General features: G+C 53.0%; 1 protein-coding gene across 4 annotated transcripts in view; it reads right to left on the reverse strand.

The window, feature by feature from the left end:
* TNRC18 (trinucleotide repeat containing 18) overlaps positions 1-25777 on the reverse strand; it is an 88165-nt gene continuing 62388 nt past the window's right edge. For all 4 annotated transcript variants that reach the window (XM_055340636.1, XM_055340635.1, XM_055340633.1 and 1 more), the window contains 12 exons: positions 18220-18650; positions 14230-14382; positions 13749-13890; positions 11607-11724; positions 11088-11163; positions 10890-10998; positions 8360-8476; positions 7571-7735; positions 5853-7189; positions 2170-2406; positions 1988-2062; positions 1-1681 (listed from right to left, as the gene is read on the reverse strand). In XM_055340636.1, the coding sequence (XP_055196611.1) occupies positions 1475-1681; positions 1988-2062; positions 2170-2406; positions 5853-7189; positions 7571-7735; positions 8360-8476; positions 10890-10998; positions 11088-11163; positions 11607-11724; positions 13749-13890; positions 14230-14382; positions 18220-18650 (3167 nt within the window). In that variant the 3' untranslated portion in view covers positions 1-1474. The remainder of the gene's footprint in view (positions 1682-1987; positions 2063-2169; positions 2407-5852; positions 7190-7570; positions 7736-8359; positions 8477-10889; positions 10999-11087; positions 11164-11606; positions 11725-13748; positions 13891-14229; positions 14383-18219; positions 18651-25777) is intronic.

The following is a 25777-nucleotide window of genomic DNA, read 5'->3' on the forward strand; positions in this document are numbered from 1 at the left end:
CTCCAGACAACGGCATTTCTCCGATTATAGCTTTTTCTCTTTTCTTTTCTTTTTTTATGAAAAAGATCACACAGAATTCGCCAACAAACAAAATTCCAAAAGAAACTTAAAAAAAAAAAAAAAAGGAAAACAGTTATTCCCCCAAAAAACAAAACCAAAGTCTGGCTTTTCCTTCCCTTAAGATTGTCTGGACGAGGCCTCCCGTCCCCCTGGAAGGCGCGGGGGCTGGTAAGTGCTCTCGGGGCCGAGCCAGGGGAGCAGGGGCCCCCCCTCTCTCCCTTCCTCAGCCTCTTCTCTCCCTAACTGCTTCTCCATTCTGGGGGCAAGTACAGTACACCTGGGCCAGGGTAGCGGGCAGGCGGGGGGTGCTCAGGACGAGGGGGGCCCGTGAAGCTGGGTGCTAGACACTCACAATCTAATAGGAAATAAAAAATAATATTCTGCACGTCAGAATGTGTTCGCTTTTTTTTTATAATTTCATAGCTATTTTTTCACAGTTTTAAAAAGTTTATATTTATATATATTTATATATATTTATCTTTATATATATAATTAAAAAGTTGACTCCATTTAAAGGCATATGATACAGGGGCGGGGAGAGTCTCTCGGTACAATAAAACTGTACAGGTTATAAGAACTGCCGCCTCCGGGCTGGCTGAGGCCGGGGCGGGAGGGCCGGGCGGGGCCGGGTCGAGGACTTCAGCACCATTGGGGTTGTGTGTAGTGTAAGGGGCTGGACCGGGAGGGGTGGGCTCTCCCCAGGGCCTCAGGGCAAGCAGCCCCCCGCCCTGCTGCCTGGCACCTGCCCAATGCTCCAGGGCTCCACCCTCACCTGGCTCTCTTGCTGGAGTCCAGGCCATCCTGAGGGGCAGAGGCCGGGCCCCAGGCCGGCGCCCAGACCAAGCCTGGCCTGATCAGTGAGGCTGGCAGGCATCCGGCCACTTCCCACTCCCCTCGCTGCCCATGTCACAGCGGGAGGCTTGGGGCAGGCTCCGTGCTGAGGGGGGTCAGGCCCGAGGTGCCCCGGGGAGGACCTCCAGCAGCGGGAACCCCAGAGCGAGTGTCAGTCTGGTTCCTTGGAAACCACCCCCTCCCCCAACTGAGTCCCTGGTGGGCCTGGGCATCGGCCCAGAGGCACCGGCGTCCAGGGGGACCCAGCCTAGCCAAGTGCTTACAAGGTGCTGGAGGGAAGGCCCCTGGAGGGGGCCCAGCAGAGCCATACCCTGATAGCTGAGAGGAGCCCCATCCTGAGGGGCACCAAGGGGTTTGGGAGGGGGGCTGGAGACGTGTGCACATGTGTGCACACACGTGCATGCATACAGGCACACACATGTACACGCTCACACACGCCGGGGCGTCCAAGGGCACACCTGCATGCACACAGCCAACGCACATGGCCCCCGAGACGTGGCAGTGATGGTGAGGGCCCCCATCGGCCCTCGGGGCACAAGGCAGCTGGCAGGGTGCTGGGTGCTCAGCAGAGCACAGGCACGCCGTCGGTGGAGAAGATCATGCCTGTGGTGGGCTCGTAGGTGCCCGCGAGGTAGTACAGACCCTCGCTGTCCTGGTATTTCTTGGTCTTGAGCATCTGCTCATACTGCTCCAGGCCCACCACCAGGCACTTGTGCGACACGGTCTGCACGTCGTTCTCGTCCACGTGGGAGGACTGGTAGAGGGCGCGCTGCGGGCACGGTGGGCAGGTGTCAGGGCAGGAGGGGGGCAGAAGGAAGACCCCCCTCCCAGGCCAGAGGGACCAGGGCAAACCTTGAGGGCAGAGACAGAGAAACGCCCCTCACCCCGACCCTAGAGCAGCCCAGAGACTGGGATTCTGACACAGACCGAGAGAGGCGCCAGGACAGAGCCCTGAAAGCCTACGGCCCCAAAGTATCGCGGGGACAGAGTGTGGCAGGCAGCAGTTCAGAGCCAGAACGAGGTTGGGGTTGGAGGCCTGGGCACCTCCTCCCTGCCCTCCACCACGTGCCCCTACCTCCATGAAGTCCTTTCTCTGGCTGGAGGCTCGCAGGGCCGCAGGGAGGCTGCGGCCGGACTTCTGGTCCCAGTGCTGCATGAGGGCCAGACAAGGGGCAGCGGTGAGCCTGGCCAGGCCCTGCCCCCCCCCCCAGCAGGCACCCCGGCCTCCACCCCGGGCTGGCCGGGCCCTGGCCTCACCTGGCCCTCGTGGAGGCGCTTGCCCGGGCTGGTCTCCTCAGGGTGGTAGAACCACTTGACGCGGACCACCATGTTGCTGCCCCACGACTCCCACATGCTCTGGATGCGGCCGATGTAGGGCAGGTTGGGGCGGCCAGCCGACAGGAACACGGCGCAGTCCCCGATGCGGATCATCTCCTTGCCGCGCACGATGGCTTTGTAGAACAGCTTGCGGGCCTTGCCCTTCATGCCACGGCGCTGCGGGACACACCGTGTCAGGGGCCCCAGGCCCGCCCTGCCGCCACCGGCCCTACCCACGAGCCCTGGGCTTCTGTAGAGGGCGGGCTGGGATGGAGGGGACCCTCTGCTTGCTCTAACTGGGGGAGCCTCCTTCATCTCGCTGCACACTGGGTGTCCAACAGGGGCTTCCCTGACATGCAGGACCCACAACTAAGAGGGGCTTCCATTTCCCATCCTGGAGAAGTGCACCTGCTGTCCATGAGGCTCGCGCAGCCGAACCCAGCAGGCCCCTCCTGACCCCCAATACCGCCAATTTCCAGACAGGGACAGTGAGGTCCAGTAGGGAGACAGGGCAGTGAAGCCCCGGGGCTCCCAGCTTCGCCTGTGGACAGAGCACAGGGCTCCTCCCACGTGACTCTCACTTAGCCATGTAACGTCTCCTGGGGCCACAGGACACTGGCTGTTCAGCCTCGTTCTACACCCCAACAGGTAGTGTGGGGCTGGGAGTCAGCCACCTGAGTGGCCTAACCAGGGGCGAGGGAGTGGGGGGCACGGGCCGAGGCTGTCCCTGAGACAATGTCAAGCCCCAGGGGAAGCCCCTGACTCCGGTCAGCCCAGGGCCCACAAGGCCCAGCACTCGGTGCACATCTGCCAGGCCTGTGGTGTGCTAGGTTTTTCTTAGTCACTCAACAAACATTTCCTGGGCTGGCACTGGGACACACATGCAGGTCTGAGGAGGGAACACACCTGCCATCAGGACCCCAAAATGTACCCCAGCCCCAGGCAGCTCTAGGGTCCATCGCTGTCCCTGGGGGCAACCCCTGAGAGACCAGACCTAAGCAAAGTTCTGCTCTCCCATGGATGCAGAGTGTGATGATCTAGAACCCGGATCTAAAACTCACTTTGGGGATCCCTGGGTGGCGCAGCGGTTTGGCGCCTGCCTTTGGCCCGGGGCACAATCCTGGAGACCCGGGATCGAATCCCACATCGGGCTCCCGGTGCATGGAGCCTGCTTCTCCCTCTGCCTGTGTCTCTGCCTCTCTCTCTCTCTCTCTGTGACTATCATAAATAAATAGAAATTAAAAAAAAAAACTCACTTTGCCCGTTTCACATGGGCTGCCAGCGGACTCAGATGAGCCTAAACAGGGGAGACTGCACGCTTGTTTCCCACCTTCTCCAGCAGCCCCCTTCTCTACTTTTAATTCATTGCCTCCCTGGTGGTGAAAGACTTTCTGATGTCCTTGTCACCGATTTTCTCGTACGTTCTACAAACTGCTCAAATTCTTTTCAGCTCAAGGCTAAAAATAAATTCAAGGTGAGGTGGACAGCTACGATTTCTACATCAACTCATCTCTGACGGCCACTATGTTTCTTAGCATCCAGTGGCTACTCCCCTTCTCACAGATCCTCCTCAATCCATATGGCTCCCCAGTGGGGCTGCTCCCACCCCTGCAGTGAGCATAGGACTTGGCCTGGCCAATCTGAACATCCTGTTGTCCTTCTGGCATTGTGACTGGCTCAGAGGTGGGCTTAGCATCCAAGCCAAAGGCATTCCACCAACTACTTGTAAAAAGATACTTCCATGGGGATCCCCGGGTGGCTCAGCGGTTTAGAGCCTGCCTTCAGCCCAGGGTGTGATCCTGGAGTCCCGGGATTGAGTCCCGCATCGGGGTCCCTTCATGGAGCCTGCTCCTCCCTCTGCCTCTGTCTCTGCCCACCCCCCATTTCTCTGTGTGTCTCTCATGAATAAATAAATAAGATCTTAAAAAAAAAAAAGATACTTCCTCCCTACTGTCACTTCTGAGATGGTGGAACACAAACTGGAAGCTACAGGGGCTACTTGCTGTCAAGAGGGAAGGGACCGTCAAAGCAGGAGACGTACACAAAGGTGGGAAACCCAGGAGTGAGTCTGAAGACAGCCTTCCAAACCCCTGGATCCAGTTGTACCTGAAGCTGGACACCCCTGGACGTTTCTGTCCATTGCAGCCCTGCACCCTGATGCTAACACGGGGAACGGGCCAATCACAGTGGAGGCAAATCAGCAAGAATGTGCCAGTCTTCAGCCCCTCAATAAAGCACCTGCTGGGACCAGAGCTCCAGGACGCCCAGCAGGGAATGTCTGAGTGAGGCTTGTCAGGGAAGATCCCCACATGCTCAAATGTGCTGTCCTCAGCGGTGGCCTTGCCAAGAGAGGCTCTCATCCTGGAGCCAGCGACCTGCATAGGCTGAAAGCCAGAAAACCTATGCCCCGCAGGGTCCGAGCAGATTATCTGCACCAGGTCCAAAGTGGTGCCTCCACAGCACGGAAGCCATAGGGAGAGCAGGAGCTGAGAAGGGCCCGGGGAATGAATACTCCTGGACTCCCTGCTCCGCACCCCTTCTGAAGAGCCCTCTGGGGGGTTCTAACTGCTCCTGGTGGCACAGAGGACCCCAAAGAGCCACCTGAGACAGACACCCCCAAGCTGGAGTCATGATTCAGAACTCCCCTCCACTTTTCTGGCTTTACTGTCATACACCAGGGAGCAACACAACGTAAGCCCCCTGGCAGCCTCCCCCACAAGTCATCACTATCAATCCCAAATCCCTACACCTGCCCTGGCAGGAACTGGCAATGATGAGGGGGGAGGTATGTACCCAGTGGGGCACCTCCTCCAAGCCCACCTCGGGGGTAACCTTGGGGAGCCCGGGTTAGTGGGCAAACTGCCCAGGGGCATGGGGGGGGACTGGTGACCACAGGGGCTGTTCCCTCCTGCACATGGAAGCCTCTTGGATGCCTGTGTGTGTGCATGGGCAAGCATGTTTGTGTACACGTATAGATGTGTGCTGGCATGTGCCTGTGTGTGCACGTGTACATGCATGTTCATGTCCACATGTGCACACGCCAGACGGGCACAGGGTGGGCTGGGAGGGCTCCTTCTGGAGAATCCCTCTCTACAACAAGGGTGACCGTGTGACCCTAGACCTGGGCAACCAGAATGCTGTCCCTCTGAAAGGTGGCAGTGGGTGGGCACGTGATCCGGCCACGCCCAGCAGATTCAACCCCAGATCTCTGTGGGCAAACACGGGAAAAAGCGCCTCCTGCCGGGGTTGCTCGCCTGGTCAGCCGGAGGTCCAGGGCCATTCTGCCGCAAGGGGAGAGGACGGCTAACCATGAAGCCCACGCCGAGAGAGTCAGCCTGTGGGGTTTCGAGAGCCCTCTGCATGATAACTAAATGTCTGCCCAAAGGGTCAGGGCTTGTCCCTGCCTGTTTTTTTGCCTGTGTCCCTCAGAGTGGGGGAGGGTCTGGGCTGAGATCAGAGGGCAGCACTGCTCTGGGGAGGACACGGCTTTTGGACTCATCAAAGTGGGCATCCTTGGGTGCTCTGAGACTCAGGGGACCCACGTATAAAAGGGGATCTCCCCACACAGTGGCTGGGTGGACAGGAGGTGATGGAAGGACGGGCAGGCCCCCGCCCATGGCTACCTGGGTGGGCTTGCCGAACCACTTCCAGAGCTGCCGGGCAGGCAGGAAGGCGGCGATCTTGGGTCGGTTCTCCACGGACGGCAGGCGCTGCCGCTTGGCCAGCTCCTTGGTGGTGGGAAGGTGGACGCCCTCTCTCTTCTTGGGTCGGCTCTTGGCCCCGGCCCCGGCCCCGGCCTGAGCCTTGGGCGGCATAGGCTGTGGCGGCTGCGGCGGGGGCGCCTGGGGTGGGGGCGCCGGTGCCTTCTTGCCCGGAGAGTGGGCCGAGGAGCGAGCCTTGCCTGGCGGCTTGGGCGCCTTGCTGGGGAGGGCTGGTGGGGCGGAGGGGCCGGCCGCGGGGGTGGGCGCCGCCTCGTCATCCGAGCTGCAGGAGGAATCGTCTGTGGTGGAGGAGGAGGACGAGGAGGATGAGGAGGAGGAGGAAGAGGACGAGGAGGAGGAGGAGGACGAGGAGGAGGAGGAGGAGGAAGAGGACGAGGAGGAGGAGGAGGAAGAAGAGGACGAGGAGGACGATGACGAGGAGGACGAGGAAGAGGAGGACGAGGAAGAGGAGGACGAGGAGGATGACGCCCTGGAGCTGGAGGCGCTGCAGTTCCGGCCACCGCTGCCCTGGCCCTCTTCCTCCCCCTCAGTCTCTGAGCTGCTGCTGCTGCTGCTGCCACTGTCACTGCTGCTGCCACTCTCAGACTCCTCGGCCCCGTCCTGCTCTGCCTGGCCCTTGTCAGGGCTCTTGGGGTTGCTGGAGTCCTCAAACTCGTGCCCAGTGCCGGGCTCCTGGGCCAGGTCGCCATCCATGGGCTGGGGCCGGGTGGCCTTGGGCTCACTGCTGCCTGTGGCCGGAGGGTAGCTGCCCAGGCCCAGGAGGCCCTTGGGCTCCTGCCAGCCCCCAGCCCCCGGGTCCTCCCGCAGAAGGAGGGCCTCTTTGGCCTTCTTGCTTTTGGGTGATGTCACACCCTCGTGGTCCAGCTTGACGAGCAGCTCGGCCTCCTCCCCAGGCCTCCGGGTGCCCTTGGTGGCCGCCTCCTCGGTAGCCCGGGCCTTCTTGGGCTTGGGCCGTGTGGCGGGCATGGTGATGGGCATGGTGACAAGGGGGGCAGGGGCCAGGACCGCGGCAGGGGCTGGCAGCTCCCCAAAGGGCTCGGGAGCCGGGCAGCTGGTAAAAGTGGATGGCGCTGGGCTGGGTTGTGGGGGCGCTGAGCGAGCCTTAGGGGCTTTGGCCCGCTTATCCATGGGTTCTGGGGGGCTCTTCTTGGAATTCGGGGTACTGATGGGCTCCAGGGCCAACGGGGTACCGGGGACCTCTTCTGTTGAGGGCCCCTCCTCCAGGACGGCAGCTCTATCTAGAAGAGAGAGGAAAGAGTTTATGTGAGACTAGGGCCCGGGGCTCCTGAGCCAGAAAGCCCTGTTTCAATCCCGGCCCTGCCTGTTCCTGAACAGCGCCCATTGTGGGCCCTCACATCATCATCCTACAGGTGGAGACCCTAATGGTCCCCAGCAGTGTCGGCTCTTGGCACTTGTCCCTGAACTCTGAAGTGAGCCACCTGGCTGAAGACCAACTCTGCCCCTGATGGATCAATGCACCTTCCAAAGCCTCAGTTTCCCAATCTGTCAAATGGTCCAAGCGGCCCCATGGCCGTCCCCACAGAGGTATGCAGCCTGTCCCCATCTACTCCCACCCCTGCTCTTGTGCCTTGGCTAGGACTGAGCTGGGGCCCACATACCACTCTTGGCCTTGGTGCTGGGTTTCCGCCCACGCCCTCGGGCCTTGGCACCAGACTCCTCAGACCCTGGCGTGCTCCCATCTTTGCTGTCCCCGGTATCTTTGCTGGTCTTCCGGCTGCGGCGCTTGGCACTTGGCACCAGGAGGGCTGGGGATGGCTCCGCACCTGCATGGGCAGGACAAACGGGGGCTAGCTCTCCACTTTCCTAGCTGCCTAAGCATCATCTGTCACAAGGGACAGGGGCTGGATCACCACCTGGCTGAGCTTGCTCGGCCTGCCTGAAGGGGCTGCGCGGTTGGGGAGTGTGGCCCCGTCTGCAGGGATGCCACTCAGGTGTCTACACACACAAAATATTCCACAGGGGCCCCTCGGGTGAATGGACTGGGTGGAGCTGAGCCAAGATCCCACCTTTGTGGTTTTTATAATCCACCTGGAGGATGCTCAAAACCTACAAGTCAGGCAGTCCTCAGTCCAAGTCCTGGCTCTGCTCCTAGTCATGGGACCCTGGAAGAGCCATCCCCCCACCATGAACCTGAGCTGCTATTGGTCAGTCAAAGGGGCTGGGATCTCCAGACACACAGAGCTCTCATGGACACAGGCATGGGACATTCAGTCACAGTGACCAGCCAGCCTCGATAGTCTGGGCAGTCTGGGGAACCCCAGGAGCCCCACCCATGGTTTCTGCCATTTCCATCCCATGGGTGTAAATGGTTCAAACAATGGCCAGAGCCCGAGAGTTGGGTTCACAGGGCAGGGTCACCCTCAGCAGGCAGGAGGACCACTACTCACACTGGATCTTATAGTCAGGAGGCAGGAGGCGGATGTGGGAGAGGGGGATCCTCCCTGTGTCCCCGTCATCAAATTCCACGGTGATCAGGTCCCCGTCATCCTCGAGGCCAAGCAAGCCTGTCGGCAGAGGGGCAGGGTTAGGGAGGCCAGCGGACCCCACTCTCAGAGGGGCACGAGGGCAAAAAGGGGAGCCAAAACGAGCAGGTAAGCAGCCCTGGACTTGAGACGTACAAGGGCAGGTAGAGACTGGTGTAGAATGTGAGCTTCGGAGCCATGTGGTCTCAGCAGGAGCACCAGCACGCCCATTCCAGCATCTCGACTCACTCCCAAGACCCTCCCCGAGCCAACAGGGAGCTAGGGAGCACAAGGGCAGGCACCAGAAGGGACAGTGGGAAGCGACAAGGGGCTGGTGGCAGATGGGAGCATGGCATTTCACAGACAACCACCTACACTCGGAGGGCCCAGAAGAAGGCCCAAGAGGCACCCAGCACCTCTGAAGGTAGGGGTCAGGGAATCCCAACACTGGACAGGCTGAGGGGATAGCCCTGGGGTGCAGAGGAGCTGGGTGGGTGACCCCCACCCCATTCTACATGCAGATGCCTGGTCTGGCCCCTAAGCACAGGCCGTGGGTGGTCTGCCAGCGGCAGCAGGCACACTGTGGGTGCTGGGACCTGAGGTCCCCACAGAACATTCCTGCCCACACACAAGGTTTCTGATCCACTTACTATGGATCACCAGGGCTGAAAGGACAGCCTCTTAGGAGAGGCAGACACAGACCAGAGAGGTCAGAGGAGGATGAAGAGAGAGCCCAGGACCCCAAAAGGGAATGGGGAACCCATGACAAAAGGGAGCTGGAGAAACCTGACATGGAAACAGTAGATTTTCAGAGATATTTAAGAAAATGTAACATGGATATAACCAAACATGATATGAAACAAAACAATATAAAAACAAGAAAATAGGACACAAAAAGTTCCCGGGGAAAGAAAAAGAGAAAGAGAAAGAAAAAAAAAGAAAGGAAAAAAGAAAGATAGATTGATTCAGAGAATAAGAAAAAGCTCTTAGGAATTTCTTACATGACAGGGATTTCAACAATTCAAGACAACGGGAAGGATCAGAAGGGCAGGGTTGGCCAAGGAAACCACTCAGAGGTGGAACAAAAGGGTGATGAAACAGACAGCCGGTAGGAATAAAGATACAGATGCTGTGGGCAGCACAGCTCAGGAGCGTGAGTCCCAGGGAGCAGCTCTCTGAGGGCAGCGCGGGCGTCCAGAACAGAGGACACTTGCTTCATCCAAATCACCAGCAATGCATACAGACACAGACACACAGACACAAACCCACATGAAATCCCAGATCTAGGAAGAATGAGAACATCCTAACAGTTTCCAGAGAGAAAAAAGCAAGTCTCCTACAAAGATGTGTTTTTAATCATGGCATTGAACTTCTCAGACAATTGGAAGCCAGATAAAAATGGACCAGTGACAGAAAATTATTTCCAACCTAGAATTTATTCCAGTTCTACTATCTCTAAAGAACAGTTTAGAATAAAGAGATCTTGGGCATGCAGATACTGGGCGGATTTACACCCCCCCCCACTGCACCCCCCTATACCCTTTCTCAGAAAGCTACACAAAGATTCTCTAGGACGACAAAGGAAGAGAAAGACACAATGCAGTCCAGGAGCTGGAGAAAATAGTACTCTCAGAGGGATGACCAGGGGAAGTCCCTAGAGTGACCTCATCGTGGTTTGGGGAGACAGAGAGCTCTGGGGGACCTGAATCAAGATGAACTCTTACCACGGTAAGAGGACTTCCTGCTCAGTGCCCCCCACGCTCCCACCTTCTGCCTTACATGGATACTAGGTAGCCATGGGGTGCACTGTATTTGCAGCTGGTCGGGTGGTGACTGTTGCCTGTAATGTAGTGAACATCCATATCCCTATCTCCTGGGAATGCTGGGTCTGCAACAGCTAGGGGGAGCCCAGAGGGCATCTGTGGTGTCTGACACCTCTACCTACATCTTCTGGGGCTCCTGTTATTTTCATCTGCCTAGCTCCCAATCTCTTACTCTGCTAACAGCACCCCAATTTTCCCGGGGAAGCCACCGTCCCCTCTCTTAGTACACGTGTGGAATTAGTAAGATGACCTTGCTCGCTAGTGTCGGGGATGAGACTCACAGCAGTCAAGAAAATGCACGTGACCCACACCAGTTCTGCAGGCTCCATCCCAGGACTTATATGGAAAACGAGAGAATTCTCCCAATGACAGGATTTGTTAGGATTGTGGGATCTAGTCCCCAAGGAACTGAGTGTGAAGCCAGGCCCAGACGAGAGCAGATGGAGGGCCTGAGTCCTGAGGATGCTTGTGTGAACCATTCCTGAGCCTGGCAAGGCCCAGAGGCCCCAGAAATTTTCAGCTACCAGGAGCCAGCACAAGCGTTCATGTTTCAAACAGTCAGGGCTGGGGTTCAAGTGACTCAAGAGGAAACGGGGGAATGCCAGGGAGGGTCTACAGGAGGGATGCCTCACCTCGGACCACAGTGCCTGGGTAGAGGCAACGGTACTGCTGGCTCCAGTAGGCTGCGATTCTGGTCCCTTGTGGCAAGAAGCGAGTGGAGGCTGGCCTCACGTCATTGATCTGGGAAAAACAAAGGATTGAGCACCAGGAGAGGCCGGGTTCAGCCCCGGCCCCCATCCTCCCAGCAGCCCCGCTGTCTGGCCCCTCACCGCCTCCTGCAGCAGCTGCTCCAGACAGTAGATGTGAGGCCGGTTCCCGCGCTCACCCTCCACCACCACGCGGTATCTGCAAGGCCATGGCATGTGTGGGGTGGGGTGATACAGACCGTGGACCTTCCCAGAGAGACCCCTGCACCTCAACTACTGGCCCAGAGAGCACCAGCTCAGCCTCCCAGACCACCCACGTATGATGTCAGAGCTTGGGAGTTTGCTGATGGCCTATATAAACTTGGGGAGGCTTTCCCCTTCTGGGTCTGCTTCCTCCTCTGTACAACTAGGGGTTGCAGGTCTAAACACATACTGGGGGCTGCCATGCCCACTCAGCCCCCTCAGAGAGCACCACCCTCTCAGGGTCATTCCACGGGTTCTACGGAGGAGCTGCAGCTCAGAGAAGCAAAGCTACCTGCTCACAGAGGCCCGGCAAAGCATCCCGGACATGGGACTGGGTGAGGGTCTTTGGGCTCTGAGCCCGGCGCTGGCCCCTGCCCAGGCCCCCAGGTCTCCACTCACATGTCTGGGGAGTGCACTGTCTGTACATGCCCAGCATACAGCAGCTTGTCATCCATGGGGATGAGCACACGCAAGCCGTCCTTCAGCTCATCCTTGTCGATGATGCAGGAACGAGGAGCTGTGGGGGTTGGCGAGGAGGCAGGGCTGGAGCCAGGGGGCAGCCGGGAGACCCGCCCTCGCTGCCCCAACCTCCCTTCCCCCAGGGGAAAAGGCATAAGGCTGCCTGCAGGCAGTTTGTACCCTGTGTGTGTGTGTGTGTGATTGTGTGTGCATGTGTGTGCCCACTGGTGGGCCCAGAGGCTGCCTGTAGGCAGTGTGTGCCATGTGTGTGCGTCTGTGTGTGCACACGTACATGTGTGTGCCCACCGGTGGGCCCAGACAGACCTCATGCAGGGGCACACAGTGGGGCCATGAGCAGCCCCTACTCTCCTGACCCAGGCCTCTGGAAAGATCCCAAGTGGGTAAAGACCAAGGGTGACAGCCTACATGTGCTGCCCCTCCTCTACCTCAAAGACCACCCCCTGAGGCTTGAGCATGAGGCTCCAGGTCATCAGCCCCACCACCACTTCAGCCATGCATCCCGGACTTTCTATTGGCTTGTTCTCCACCTGGGGTGCCATTCAATCTGGTGGAAGCCAAACCCCTCTAGCCAAACTTCCCAGCGAGGCTGTCAGTACTCATTGCTCCCGCCCCTCCTCATCTGTCCCCATCCCAAAGCTACCTCTGCCTCTGGCTTAAAAGCCACCTGCTTCTAGCTCCCTCAAACAACATGCTCCTCCGTTTTCCTCCTCCAGGCTCAGCCACACTGTTTCAGGGCCCTAGGCCCACTCTTCCTGCCCTGTGGGACCTTGAACCCGGCCCTGCACTGTTGTGACCAGGCTAGAGAAATCCAGACAGCTCACTGGGGTGGACAGAACAGCCAGCCCACCTGTTCACCCCTGCCTGCAGCTACACCCCTGCCACAGCCTCACCGTGGGTGCAGTGCACTTCCCACTCCTTCACGCTGAGCATGGCCACATGACTTACTCTGGCCAATGGCACAAGAGTAGGAGTGATCAAGTGCTGATTCCGAATCTGGGCCTGAGGAGGCCTTGTCAGCTCCCACTTGACCCTGTGGGCCTCTGGCAGGATGGCCACAGGAAGAGCATGCCCTGGCTCACCCACTAGTCCAGGAGCTGAATGGCCACAGAGCAGAGCCATCCCTGCATCAGAGGACCTCTAGCCATCCCACTGTTGTGGGAACAAACCCAGCTGAGGTCAGCCCATCTGCCCTGCAGATAACTGAGACACGACTACCTCTTGCCATTTCCCACTGAGTAGCTGTTTGTTACACAGCAACAGCTGAGTGATACTCCCCCGATCATGAAGTCCCTCAACCTGGTTCATCCTCTTGCTCCATATCTGTCCCACCCAATTCCCATCCTCAGTCTCCCCTCTAAGCTCCTGGAGGAGATCCCTGGGTCCAAATGCCAAGCATACATGGCTTCCCATACACCTTCCCATACATGGTGTCCTCCAGGCACCCCCCACTCTAGCTGGCAAAGCATGGCACAGGATCTCAGCCTGCTCCCTCTGTGCCCACCCTACCACCAGCCATCCTCACCCCTTATCTGTTCACATCACACAGCCCACCCCAGAACCCCTCTCCCCCTCCCAACATGGCCAAACGCACCCCATCTCCCTCCATGCTGTCTATGGCACTACAGCCCACCATCGTTTACTGGGATCCTCACAAGGGCCTCCTACCTGGACTGCCTGGGCCCCTCAGCGCCCCCCCCCCCCCATCTGTCCTCTACAAAGCAGTCAGAGAGCACTTCTCAAAACCAATCTAACTGTGCTGATCCTCCACTTACAACCTCTGACAGCTTCTTGTTTTCATTAGGGCAAAGACCGCAAGCCTGGGTCATCTGCCTCTGCCTCCTCCCCTACCCAGGGCTGTGCTCCTGCCCCCCACCAGTTTACTAAACCAGAATCAAACCGGACTCCCTCAGTTTACCACAGATACCATGCGCCGACCTCACCTCACGGCCCTTGCACGTGCCCACTCCTCATGCTAGTCAGCCCCTGCCTGCTGCTTTCCTCGGGGAAACTTCTGCAGCCCCACACTGCAGGCCGGACCAACACGGCGTTGCTGGGACTTACCTGGAGTTAGCGGCCGCTCCACGGCCCCACCACGAGGCAGGTGCTCATCCTCAGAGAAGCTCGAGTCCTGGTTGGGCTCGAAGTCCTCCTCAGCAGCCATGCTCTCCATCAGCTTGCTCACAGCTCCCCCCTTTCCCCGGTTCTGGGGACAGAGCACAACAGACCCTCAGCTTAGGACATGCCATGCAAGTCCTGCCACTTAGGACCCTCCCTGGAAACTGGGGTCATCGTCAGGCCGCAGGGGCATCTCCCACATGTGCTAGCTGGCCTCACTCCAAAGGCCAGAGGGAGAGCAGAATGAGCCTACACCCCAGATGGCCAAGACTGCATGTGCTGAGGCAGCACCTCCAGACAAACAGTGGGCTCTGAGGAAGAACAGCCTGGCCGGGGGCTGGACAGCACTGGGGGGTGGGCAGACCCAGCACATCCCCATCAGGGAGGGGGCTATGGGGACCTCACTCTTGAGCACAGAGAGCCTTACCTCCTTTTTCACCTCCTTCCCTTTGGCCTTGGCTTTGCTCCTCTTGGCGGTGGCCGGGGAGCTGGTGTGGGGAGCCCGGGTCTCAGGGGGCAGGGCAGGAACACGGGGCGGGGGTGGTGCGGCCCCTGAGCCGGCCTCCTTTCCCTTCTTCTTCTGGGTGAGGAAGCCACACAGGTGCCATCAGAGGCTGTCCTCCCCCACAACTCGCCTCTCCTGGGAGAGGAACAAAACACCTCCCCCTCCCTTCCCGCTAGTATGTTTGTTCTTAATCTTAATTGTTTTATTACTACATGTCACTTGTGTAAAAAGAAGAAAAAAAAAGTACCAAAGTGCATATAGGCGCAACTTCCTCTCCAATGTATCCTATCATGTACACAGTGCTAACAAGAATCACCAGTGGCTGCTGGTGCATCCTTCCAGAACTTGCCATGTAAACACACAGGCTATGCAGACACATTTGCGCACAAATAGTATTTTTTTTTAAACATAGATGGGAATTTGCCCAAAGTCCTGCTTTGCAACTTCTCCCCCAAGAATGTCTGATATACACAGAGGCTGCCTCACTTCAGCGGCTGCTCACGGTACAGTTCTGTGTGCGTGTGTGTGTTGGGTGGGTGCACAATTCATTTAACCACCCTCCAGGAATGACTGCATAGGTGGCTCCACTTTGCTCTTTCAAGTGATGCCACAAAAACAGGGCAGGACCAGCTAGTTCCAAAGGCACGTTCTTGGAAGGAGGAAGCAGAACCATTCACCTGACTCCAGGGCACCCCAGCAGCGAGGGGAGAGCCAGGCCCATCCTAGCTCCAAGCACCCCCAACCCAGGGATGGCAGGGTGAAGGGGCTGCTCCCGGACCCTGCCAGCGGCCTGGAGACTTCTGAGTGCACCAGCTTTGTTCGGCAAAGCACTGCAAACAACCTGGCTGTCCTGTGACCTTAGGGAAACACTGGTGCATCACCAGATCCAGTGACAAGCTTTTGGGCCAGCGGCCGAGAGTCCCATTCGAGGAAGAGATGGCGGCGGGAAGAACAAAGTGGGGACACTTGGTGCAAGAAGCAAGCTCAGGCTAAGGTCTGCACGACCCAGGGGTGATGGGCGGGCAGTGGAGACGAGGGCGGGGGTGTGTGTGTCACTTTATGCTTTTTAAAAGACACATTCCTGAAACAAAACAACCAAGTCAAGGGACCCGAGGATGTGGGAAATGAAGAAACATAAAAAGACAATACTGGGCAACGTTAAAAAAGACCACAGCGGAAGTCACGGCTTCCTACCAGACACGTAACATCCACAGCACACAGCGTCATGAGGGGCAAGGCAGACACTCAATAATTATATTTTCTTGCATCGGATGCATGCCTTAATCTTGTTCGCATTTCTGAAATCAGAAGGCATCCCGGGGGTTGAAGGAACGGCTATGATGTGGTTCTGTTGCCTTCTCCTCCAAGTACCTACTGTAAATATATCGCCCGTCCTACAGTGCCTATCTCTGCAGCTGTGTCCACAGGGGCAGGCCAGGGATGGCAAAGAAAGTTCTGAGTGGACTTGAATTTTCGCCCTTTTCTTTTTTTTTTTTTTTCCCACCCTTTTCTGTATCCTCCAAATCACTGTTATGATCAGACAACACTGATAACTGTTTCCCATGGACCAGAAGGCCCCTTTCTGGGAACCTAATTTTTCTTTCTTTCTTTTTTTTTTAGTAAGAAAGGAATGCCAGGGGCGCCTGGGTGACTCAGTCGGTTGAGCATCTAATTCTTGGTTTTGGCTCAGGTCGTGATCTCAGGGTCGTGAGTTCAAGCCCCGTGTTAGGCTCTGTGCTCAATGTGGAGTCTGCTTGAAATTCTCTCTCTCTGTCCCTCTGTCCCTCCCCACTGCTCTCTCACTTTAAAATAAGTAAAAATCTCAAAAAAAAATTAGGCTGATGGCAAATGGAAATGTACAAGTCTAAAAAGAATACAAACATTATCTCACAAAACTATGAACAGTGGTTGCCTCTGGGGTGATTTTATGGATATCTGGTTTCTCCTCTTGTTGATAATTAGCCTGTTCTGTTCTAGTCTTTTACTGTGTCATCAGAAGGCTGGGATTGGGTGAGCCCTGATCTGCTCGCCCATACACGGCACCATATCTTGGCAAAGGGCCCACAGGCAGTAAGGCCCAGGGGGTGTTCAAAGCTCAGCTTGGATGATCATGTTAGCTGCCATGACCATGGAGGGGTTATAAGGCCACCTGTAAAGTGCAGTTAATATGAGTAAGCTATCTCACAGGGTCTTGTGATACAGGGACATGGTAAGAAATATATACTTGGGGGACACATGGGTGGCTCAGTGGTTGAGCAACTGCCTTCAGCTCAGGATGTGATCCCGGGGTCCAAGACTGAGTCCCACATTGGGCTCCTTGCAGGAAGCTTGCTTCTCTGCCTCTTTCTCTGTGTCTCTCATGAATAAATAAATAAAATCTTAAAAAAAAAAGAAATATATTCTTGGTCTCTGCCCCTGGTTTCTGATCCAGGGCTCCTAAGCCCCTTGGAAACTTCCTGGATCACAGGAGCGTCTCTCTCTTGCCTTAATGAGGCAACTTCGGGTAAGTCTCTAGCTAGCCCCAGGATGAGGGCTGCTCACTAGAAACACCAAGCCAGGAGAAGAAGCCAGGAACTCTGTGAGCTCTACCCCCCCATCCTCCAGAGAGGAGAGAGGGTCCAGAGACCGAGTTAATAATCAATCCTGCCAATGAGATGAAGGCCCCATAAAACCCTAGAAGAGGGATTCAAGGAGCCCCCAGGTAGGGAGCACCTGAAGAAAGCAGGGAAGTGCCACATGATTCCCCCGTCCCTTGTCCTGAGCATCTCTTCCATCTGGCTGTTGCAGAACTGTATGCTTTCTGATAAACGGTTATAGCAAGTAAAGTACCTTCTGGGTTCTTCACGTCCCTCTGGTGAATTATCAACCCTGAGCAGCAGGTCCTGGGAACCCCCATACACAGCCTGTGCGTCCATCAGAAGCATAGGTAACAACTGAACTCCAAGACTTGTGTGTGAAGTAGGGGTGGGCTGGGGACAGTCCTGTGGGACAGGCCCCCCCACCAACTCCAGGGAGTCAGTGCCAGAAGGGTCATGAGAAGAGAGAATAGGGGTGAGAGCCTACCTGGGCCCTACCGCAGACCACTTGGTATGATCAGCATGAGTATTCTATAGTATTCCAGCACCTTCCCCCAAAGGTCTGGGAAAAGCTGAGAGGGCTCTAGCCGCAGACAAACAGGTGAGCACAAATCACTGTGGAGGACCATAGCCCCCTTACCAGGAAAGCGATGCCGAGTCTCATCCCTCATCACAATGTCCTCTAGAATATCACTGTTATTCAAGAGATCATCCTCCACCAGGGCCAGAGTGAGGGCCAGGGAGGCCTGAGTCAGAGGCCACAGCTGAGAGCTGTTAGGTCTGAATGCAATCACCCAAAGGGGGAACAAGAGGCCACTAGCTCCCTAGCAGGCAGCACAAGGAAGGGAATAGGTTAGACCATCCAAGGGTGCTCAGAGAGCAAGCGTTCTCCACCTGGGGAGCCCAGGCAGAGAATTCACTACTCAAGAAATGAGGTTTTCCTATAGGTTGTGTGTAGGAGACCACACACACCGTAGTAGGATCCAGACAGACTTTAGCAACACAATCACTGTCACATAGCACATAATGATTACCACAGAGACCCTGAGCTATGGTTTGGGCTCATCACCTGAAGTGACAGCACTTGATAGACCCGGTGACGGGTCTCCATATCAGAAACACTCCTCCAGGAGCACATAGAGTGCCCTATCACAAGTGGGGGTGTTCAGTGTTCTGATAACTGCATGTCAGGACTGCCGTTTCCTTTGGAGTCCCAGCACCTCACTCCCGTGGGACAGTGTTACCCTGAGATGGGAGGTGAGAGCGCCTCTGGGAGGATCGATCGATGGTGGGGGGGGGCCCTTCCCACCACCCCCACCCTCCACGCAGCCCCTACCTTCCTGGGGTCCTTCCTGTCCTTGGCGCGGCCAGTGTCCTTGCGGGGGCTCAGCGGGCCACCCTTGCCACAGCGGCTGGGCTTGGTGGCCGCAGGGGCTGCGCTGCTGGGGGCCGGGGCGGCGGCTGAGGCGTCGTGCAGGAAGATGCGCTCACTGCGCCTCCGTGTCCACAGGTCATCGTCGCTAGCCTCAGGCCCTGCTTCGAAGCCGGGCTCCTTTGCACCCCGCAGCTTGCGGGCCTTGCGCCCCTTCTCTGCCGCCAGCTTGGCCTTGTCGGGGCTGGCAGGACCAGGGCCCCGGGTGCTGGGTGTGGGTGAGGCCAGGGAGGGGCCTGGCTCCCCCAGTCCCTTCTTGGGCCGCAGCAGCCCGGCGGGCGACCGCTTCCGCACCTTGACCTCACTCTCCGAGTCGGTGTACTCAAACTCCGTGCCTAGATATAGACGAGGGTGGGGGCTGTGGACAGGGGCTCCCGAGGCCCCCCACTTCCCACCCACCCAGACACCCTGGTCACCAGCAGAAGGCCACAGTCCCACTCCTCTTCCTAGGGCCCTGATGCCCACAAAAGGCTTCTCATTTCCAGGAGAGAATACCAAGGCCCAGAGGAGAAAGAGGACTCACTGGGCCACACACCTGTAAGTGGCAGGTCCTGCTAGCCCCACTGCTACCCTGAACACCCTTCGGCTGCCCAGACCCTGTTCCCTAGCCCTCACCCCAAGAACGCCATCTGGGAACGGGAAGATTCCTGCCTGGCCCCATGCGCGCTCCCCAACTGCCTCCTGTGAGCTCTGTGGGAATCCCAGAAGCCAGGGCAGACTGGGAGGGCCTAACGCCTACAGGGGCAGCGGGTCCATCGGAGGCAGGTGGAAAGCCCACATGAAATCCCCAAGCCTGGTGGGTGGGAGTGGGGGCTCTCCTCCACTTCCTGGTATCGCTTCTCAGAGCTGGGAGGTCCCTGGCACCCACCCTTCCTTCGGAGGCCTCCCCAGAACTCACACAGCCCTGGGGCCGGCCCCCTCCTCTCACCCTTGAGGCTTGTCCCTTCCCACAGACAAATGGCTAGGCTTGACCCAAACCCTGGATCTCCTGGCCTCTTTTACACAAAAACCACTCCCCAGTACCCAGCTGTGCTCCATCCCTTCAAACCTGCAGGCCTTTGCTTCTGCTGGCCCCTCTGCCTGGAGCACCATCTCTGGCTTCTACCTGGAAACCTGAGTCTCCTACCTGAGAAGACCTGCTCAGAACCCTGGGGAGGGTTCTGTCTACACCTCCATCACCATAGGCACATATCCCACTGTCAGATTCCTATCCAATGTCTGCCTATCCTGTCCTGCTCTGCCCTCCAGAAGCAGATCCCCAGATTTACTACCCCAGGCCTACTGACCCCTGGGTAGCTGGCAGCTTGCCCACGAGGGCTCCTCTGGGAGGCCCAGCCCCATTGCCCAAGAGATGTAGCCTCAGTAGCTGGGCCGGGCAAGCAGGAGGCACACTCCTTGGGAAGAAGCCACTTGCAATGCTTAATGATCCCATTAATTAATCTTTTGTTAGCAGACTTCCCACTGCACAGGGAGGCAGCTGGGGGCTTTCATGGCTGATTAGGGTGCAGGCCGTAAAACACAGGCTGGAGTTCTGCAGCAGGGTGTGACGGAATGAGGCCTCACCTGATGGCAGTCTCTTGCAGAAAACCATCAGAAAACCCAGACCCAATCAAACACTGCAGGGATGTCACATAGGGCGTGGTACTACAAAGCGGACCGGGTGGTGATGGACAGTAGACACTTGCTTGAAAGAGGAAAGTTGGAGCCGTGACTAAAGTCCTGTTGGAGCACAGCACAAACAGTGCCTGGGACAGGGGCAGGGGTCTCTCTCTGTGAGGGTCTTGTGGTAGGGGCATGCATGAAGCCCAGAGAGCAGGGAGTGTGTGCCAAGGCAGTGCCTCATTGCCACATGGTGACTCAGCAGGGAGTTGAGTCCGTATCCCTGACTCCCACCCATCGTCCTGTACTCCTGCCTCCTCCCCAAGTAATAAGGCAGTAAAGGAGGAACAGACAACAAAAAGCACAAAAAATATATAAAACAGAAGAGTAAGACACAAAGTGGCTGCAAGCCAAAGGATAAAAAAGATATACCACACAAATAGCCAAAAAAGAGCTGAGGTGGCTACACTAAATATCAGACAAAAGTGATCTTAAGATAAAAATTGTTACCAGAGACAAAGAAAGACATAGCTAAATAATAAAATGGTCAATTCATTATGGAAATATAACAATTTATAAACATAGATGAACATAATAGAGAAACATATGAAAAAAGATTATACACTATGACCAACCAAAATTTATTCCAGGAATACAAGGCTGGTTCTACGTATAAGAAAATCAACGTACTGTATTAATAAAGGACAAAGACTTCATGAACATCTTAATAGAGAAAAAGTAACGGACAAAACCTAACACCCTTTTATAATAAAACCACTCAAACCAGGAACAGAAGGAAATTTCCTCGACCATAAAATTCATCTCTAACATGGTACTTAATGGCAAAAGAATGAATGTTCTCCCCCTATGATCAGAAGACAAAGATATCTATTTTTCCCATTTCTATTCAACACTATACCAAAGATTCTAGCCAAGGCAATTAGGCTAGAAAAAGAAATAAAAGGTATACATATCTGAAAGGAAAAAATAAAACTATCTTCTCTATTTGCAGATGACGTGATCTTGTATTATAGAAAATACTAAAGACTCTACTAAAAACCTACTAGAACAAGTGAGTTCAGCAAGGTTGCAGGATACCAGATCAATATACAAAAATCAACTGTATTTCTATACACTAGCAATGAACACTCCAAAAATGAAAAGAACGTAATTTACAACAGCATCAAAAAAATACTTACAAATAAACTTAGCAAAAGAAGCGCAAAACTTTTACAGTGAAAACTACATAGCACTGTTGAAAAAAATTAAAGAAATAAATGGAAAGACATCCCATATTCATGGATCAAAAAATTTATAATATTAAGATGCCAGTACTCCCCAGTATGATCTACCGATTTAACACAATTCCTAATCAGAATCCCAATTGGCTTTTTGTAGGGATTCACAAGCTAATCCTAAAATCCATATGGAATGCAAAGGTCTCTGAGGTACCAACAATCTTGAAAAAGAACAAATGGACTCATACTTCCCAATTTCAGAGCCTCCTACAATTCCTAAGGTAATCAATTCCTATGGTAATTAGACAATATGCTACTGGTCTAAGAATAGATGTATAGATTGATGGATTAGGACAGAGGGTCTGGAAATAATCCTTCATCTTTATGTTCAGTTGATTTTCTTTTTTTTTTTATTAATTAATTAATTAATTAATTAATTTCCAGTTGATTTTCCCCAAGGGCACCAGCAGCATTCTATGGGGAAGAGAAATTACTTCTCTCAACCCATGATATGGGACAATTGGATCTCCATATACAAAAGACCCCCACATCACTCCATACATAAAAATTAACTCAAAATGGATCACAGACCTAAGTATAAGTCACAAACTATAAAACTCTTAGGAAAAAATAGGACTAAATCTTTGTGACCTTTGGTTAGGCAGTATCTTTTTTTTTTAATGTAAACACCAGAAGTACAAGTAACATCTTTGGACTTCATCAAAATTTACTTTTATTTCAAACAACCCTATCAAGAAAATGAATAGACAACTTACAGAATGGGAGAAAATACTTGCAAACCATGTTTCTAATAACAGAGTTATAGCCAGAATATACAAAGAACTCTTACTCAACAACAAAATGACAAACAACCCAATTACGGAAGAAGTAAAAGATTTAAATAGGCTTTCTCCACACACAAATGGCTACTAAGCATATGAAAGGATGCTCAGCATCATCAGGAGAAATGCAAATCAAAACCACAATGACATACTACTGCACACCCACTAGAATGGCTTCCTCTCCAATAAGGCATCAGCAAGAAGACACATAACAGGTATCAGGAAGGATTGGGGAAGAAAATGGAACCCTTGCAGAATGCTGGTGGAAATATAAAATGGTGCAGCCACTTTGGAAAACAGTTTGGCAGTTTCTCAAAAGGTTAAACATAAAGTTACCAAGTAGCCCAGCAATTTTACCCTTAGATTTATAGCCAGAACTAAAAACATGTCCACCTAATAACATATACATGAATGTTCATAGCTGCATTATTCATGATAGCCCCAAACTGGAAACCAAAAAAGTAGATAAACAGGGGCACCTGAGGGGCTCAGTCAGTTAAGCATCTGCCTTTGGCTAAGGTCATCATCCCAGGTTCCTGGGATGGAGCCCCACCTCGGGCTCCTTTTCCCTCTCCCTCTGCCTGCCGCTCCCCCTGCTTGTGCTCTCTCTGTCCAATAAATAAATGGATAAAATCTTTTTTTAAGACATCAAAATAGATTTTATTTATTTATTCATGAGAGACAGAGAGGGAGAGAGAAGCAGGCTCCCTCTCGGGAGCCCAATATGGAACTCAATCCCAGGACCCCAGGACCATGACCAGAGCCAACGGCAGACACTCAACCACTGAGCCACCCAGGCACCCAAATGGATAAAATCTTAAAAAAAAAAAAATTGATAAACAAAATGTGGTATATTCATAAAATGGAATATTATTCTGCCATAAGGTCTGAAGTCACACAAGAAGAAATAATCTGAATAGACCTTTATCTATTAAAATTGAATTAGTAATTAATAACCTTATAAAACAGATAATGCCAAGCCGAGTTCACTGTTGAATTTGAACAAAAATTTAAGGAAGAAATTATATCAATTCTCTACAATCTCTTCCGGAGGAGAGAAGCAGAGGGAATATACTTCCCAACTCATTCTGAGGTCAGAATTACTCTAATACCAAAACTAGACAAAACTACAGACCAATATCTCTCATAAACATAAATGCAAGAAATTCTCAACAAAGTAGCAGCAAATCAAGCCCAACAATGTACAAAAAAAAATTACAAACCACAACTAAGTGAGATTTATCCCAGGTATGCAGGGCTTGTTCAACATTCAAAAATCAAAAATCAATTAATGTAATCCATCACATCAACCAGCTAAAAAAGAAGAATCTCATGATATTAGTAGATACAGACAGACAAAGCATTTGACAAAATCCAGTATGCATCCATAATAAAAACTCTCAGTAAACTAGGAATAGAACTTCAACTTGATAAAGAACATCTATGAAAACCCTAAATCATCATACTTACTGAAAAAAAAAAAAGAACATCTATGAAAACCCTAAATCATCATACTTACTGATGAGAAACTAGAGGCTTTTCCACTAAGATAAGGAATAAGACAAGGATGTCCCCTCTCACCATTCCTTTTCAATATCGTACTGGAAGTCCTAGCTAATGCAGTAAGACAAGGCAAAAAAAGTATATTGATAGAGAAGGAAGAAATAAAACTGCCTTTGTCCATAAATGACACAAGTATCTATATTTAGAGAATCCGAAAGAATCAACCAAAAAATCTCCTCGAACTAATAAGCAATTGTAGCAAGGTTGCATTTTATAACCTTCATATACAAAAGTCAATCATTCCTACATACTAGCAATGAAAACTGGAATTTGGGGCACCTGGGTGCCTCAGTTGCTTGGGTGCCTGCCTTTAGCTCGGGTCGTGATCCTGGTGTCCTGGGATCGAGTCCTACATGGGGCTCCCTACTCAGTGGAGGGGCTGCTTTTTCCTCTGTCCCTCTCCGCTGCTCCCACTCTCTCTGGCTCTCTCTCTCTCAAACAAATAAATAAAATATTTTAAAAAAAAGTGGAATTTGAAATTTAAAACACAATACTGTTGTGTTGGCACTCCCCAAAATGAAATACTTAAGTTAAATCTAACAAAATATGCACAAGATCTATGGGATGAAAACTACAAAATTCTGATGAAAGAAATCAAGAAAACTTTCCATGTTCATGGATAGGAACACTCAATATTGTCAAGATGTCAATTCTTCCCAATTTGATCTTTGGATTCAATGCAGTTCCACTCAAAATCCCTGAAGTGGATATCAACACACTCATGCCAAAGTTTGTATGCAGAGTCAAGAAACCCAGAATGGCTAACTCAAGATGGAAGAACAAGGTCCGAAGACTGACAGTACCTGACTGCAAGGCTTACTATAAAGCTACAGTAATTAAGACAGTGAGGTATTGGCAAAAGAAAAATCAAACAGATTAATGGAACAGAGAAAAGACCAAAAATAGTCTCCTAAAAACAGTCAAATAATCTTTAACACAGGAGTAAAGGCAATACAATGGCGAAGGGATATATATGTCTTTCCTTTTTTTTTTTTTAAGATTATATTTATTCATGAGAGAGACAGAGGGAGAGGCAGAGATACAGACAGAGAGAGTCACAGGCTCCCTGCGAGGAGCCTGATGTGGGACTTGATCCCGAGAATCCAGAATCACGCATGGAAGCAAAGGCAGACACACAACTGCTGAGCCACCCAGGCGTCTTTCCAACAAATGGTATCCTGCTGAGCCACCCAGGATAGGTCTTTCCAACAAATGGTACTAGAACCAGGAGAGATCCACAAGCAAAACAGTGAAAGTAGACACAGATCTTACACCCTTCACAAAAATTAAATGGATCACAGGCCTAAAGGTGACATGTAAAATTCAAAAACCCCCTAGAAGACCATGTAGGAGAAACCTAGATGACTTTGGTTCTGGCAGTGAATTTTTATAACACCAAATGCACAATCTGCAAAAGTTGGACTTCCCTAAAATTATACATTTCTACTTTGTGAAAGATGCCAAAAAAGAGAATGAAAGGACAAGCCATAGCCTGGGAAAAAATATTTGCAAAAGACACACCTGATAAAGGACTGCTTTCCAAAATATACTAAGAACTCTTAAAATTCAACATTAACAACCTAATTTTAAAAATGGGTCAAAAATCATAACAAGACATGTCACCAATAGTACACAGATGGCAAATAAGCATGTAGAAAAGATGTGCCACATCGTGTTATTAGGTATCTTGTTTTAATTAGCATTTCCCTATTAGAATGTCCAAAATCCAAGACACTAATCCTAAATGTTCACAGGAATGTGAAGCAACATGATTTGTCATCCACTGCTGCTGGGAATGCAAAATGGTGCAGCCACTTTTTAAGACATTATGGCGATTTCTTACAAAACTAAACAGACTCCTACCATATGATCCAGCAATCACACCCCTTGGGATTTACCCAAAGGAGTTGAAAACTTACAACCACATGCAAAAAACTGCACACAGGTGTTTATAGCAGCTTTAGTCAAAAATGCCAATACCTGGATGCCACCAAGATGTCCTGACGCCCTGGAACAAGTGAATGAATAAATAAACCGTGGGCCATGGGATGCCTGGGTGGCTCAGTGGTTGAGCGTCTGCCTTTGAGTCAGGGCGTGAATTCGGATTCCTGGGTTCAGGTCCTGCATCGGGTTCCTTGCATGGAGCCTGCTTCTCCCTCTGCCTGTGCCTCTGCCTCTTTCTGTGTCTCTCATGAATAAATAAATAATTTTAAAAAATAA

This window comes from Nyctereutes procyonoides, unplaced genomic scaffold, assembly GCF_905146905.1.
Source record: "Nyctereutes procyonoides isolate TBG_1078 unplaced genomic scaffold, NYPRO_anot_genome, whole genome shotgun sequence".
Lineage (NCBI taxonomy): Eukaryota > Metazoa > Chordata > Mammalia > Carnivora > Canidae > Nyctereutes > Nyctereutes procyonoides.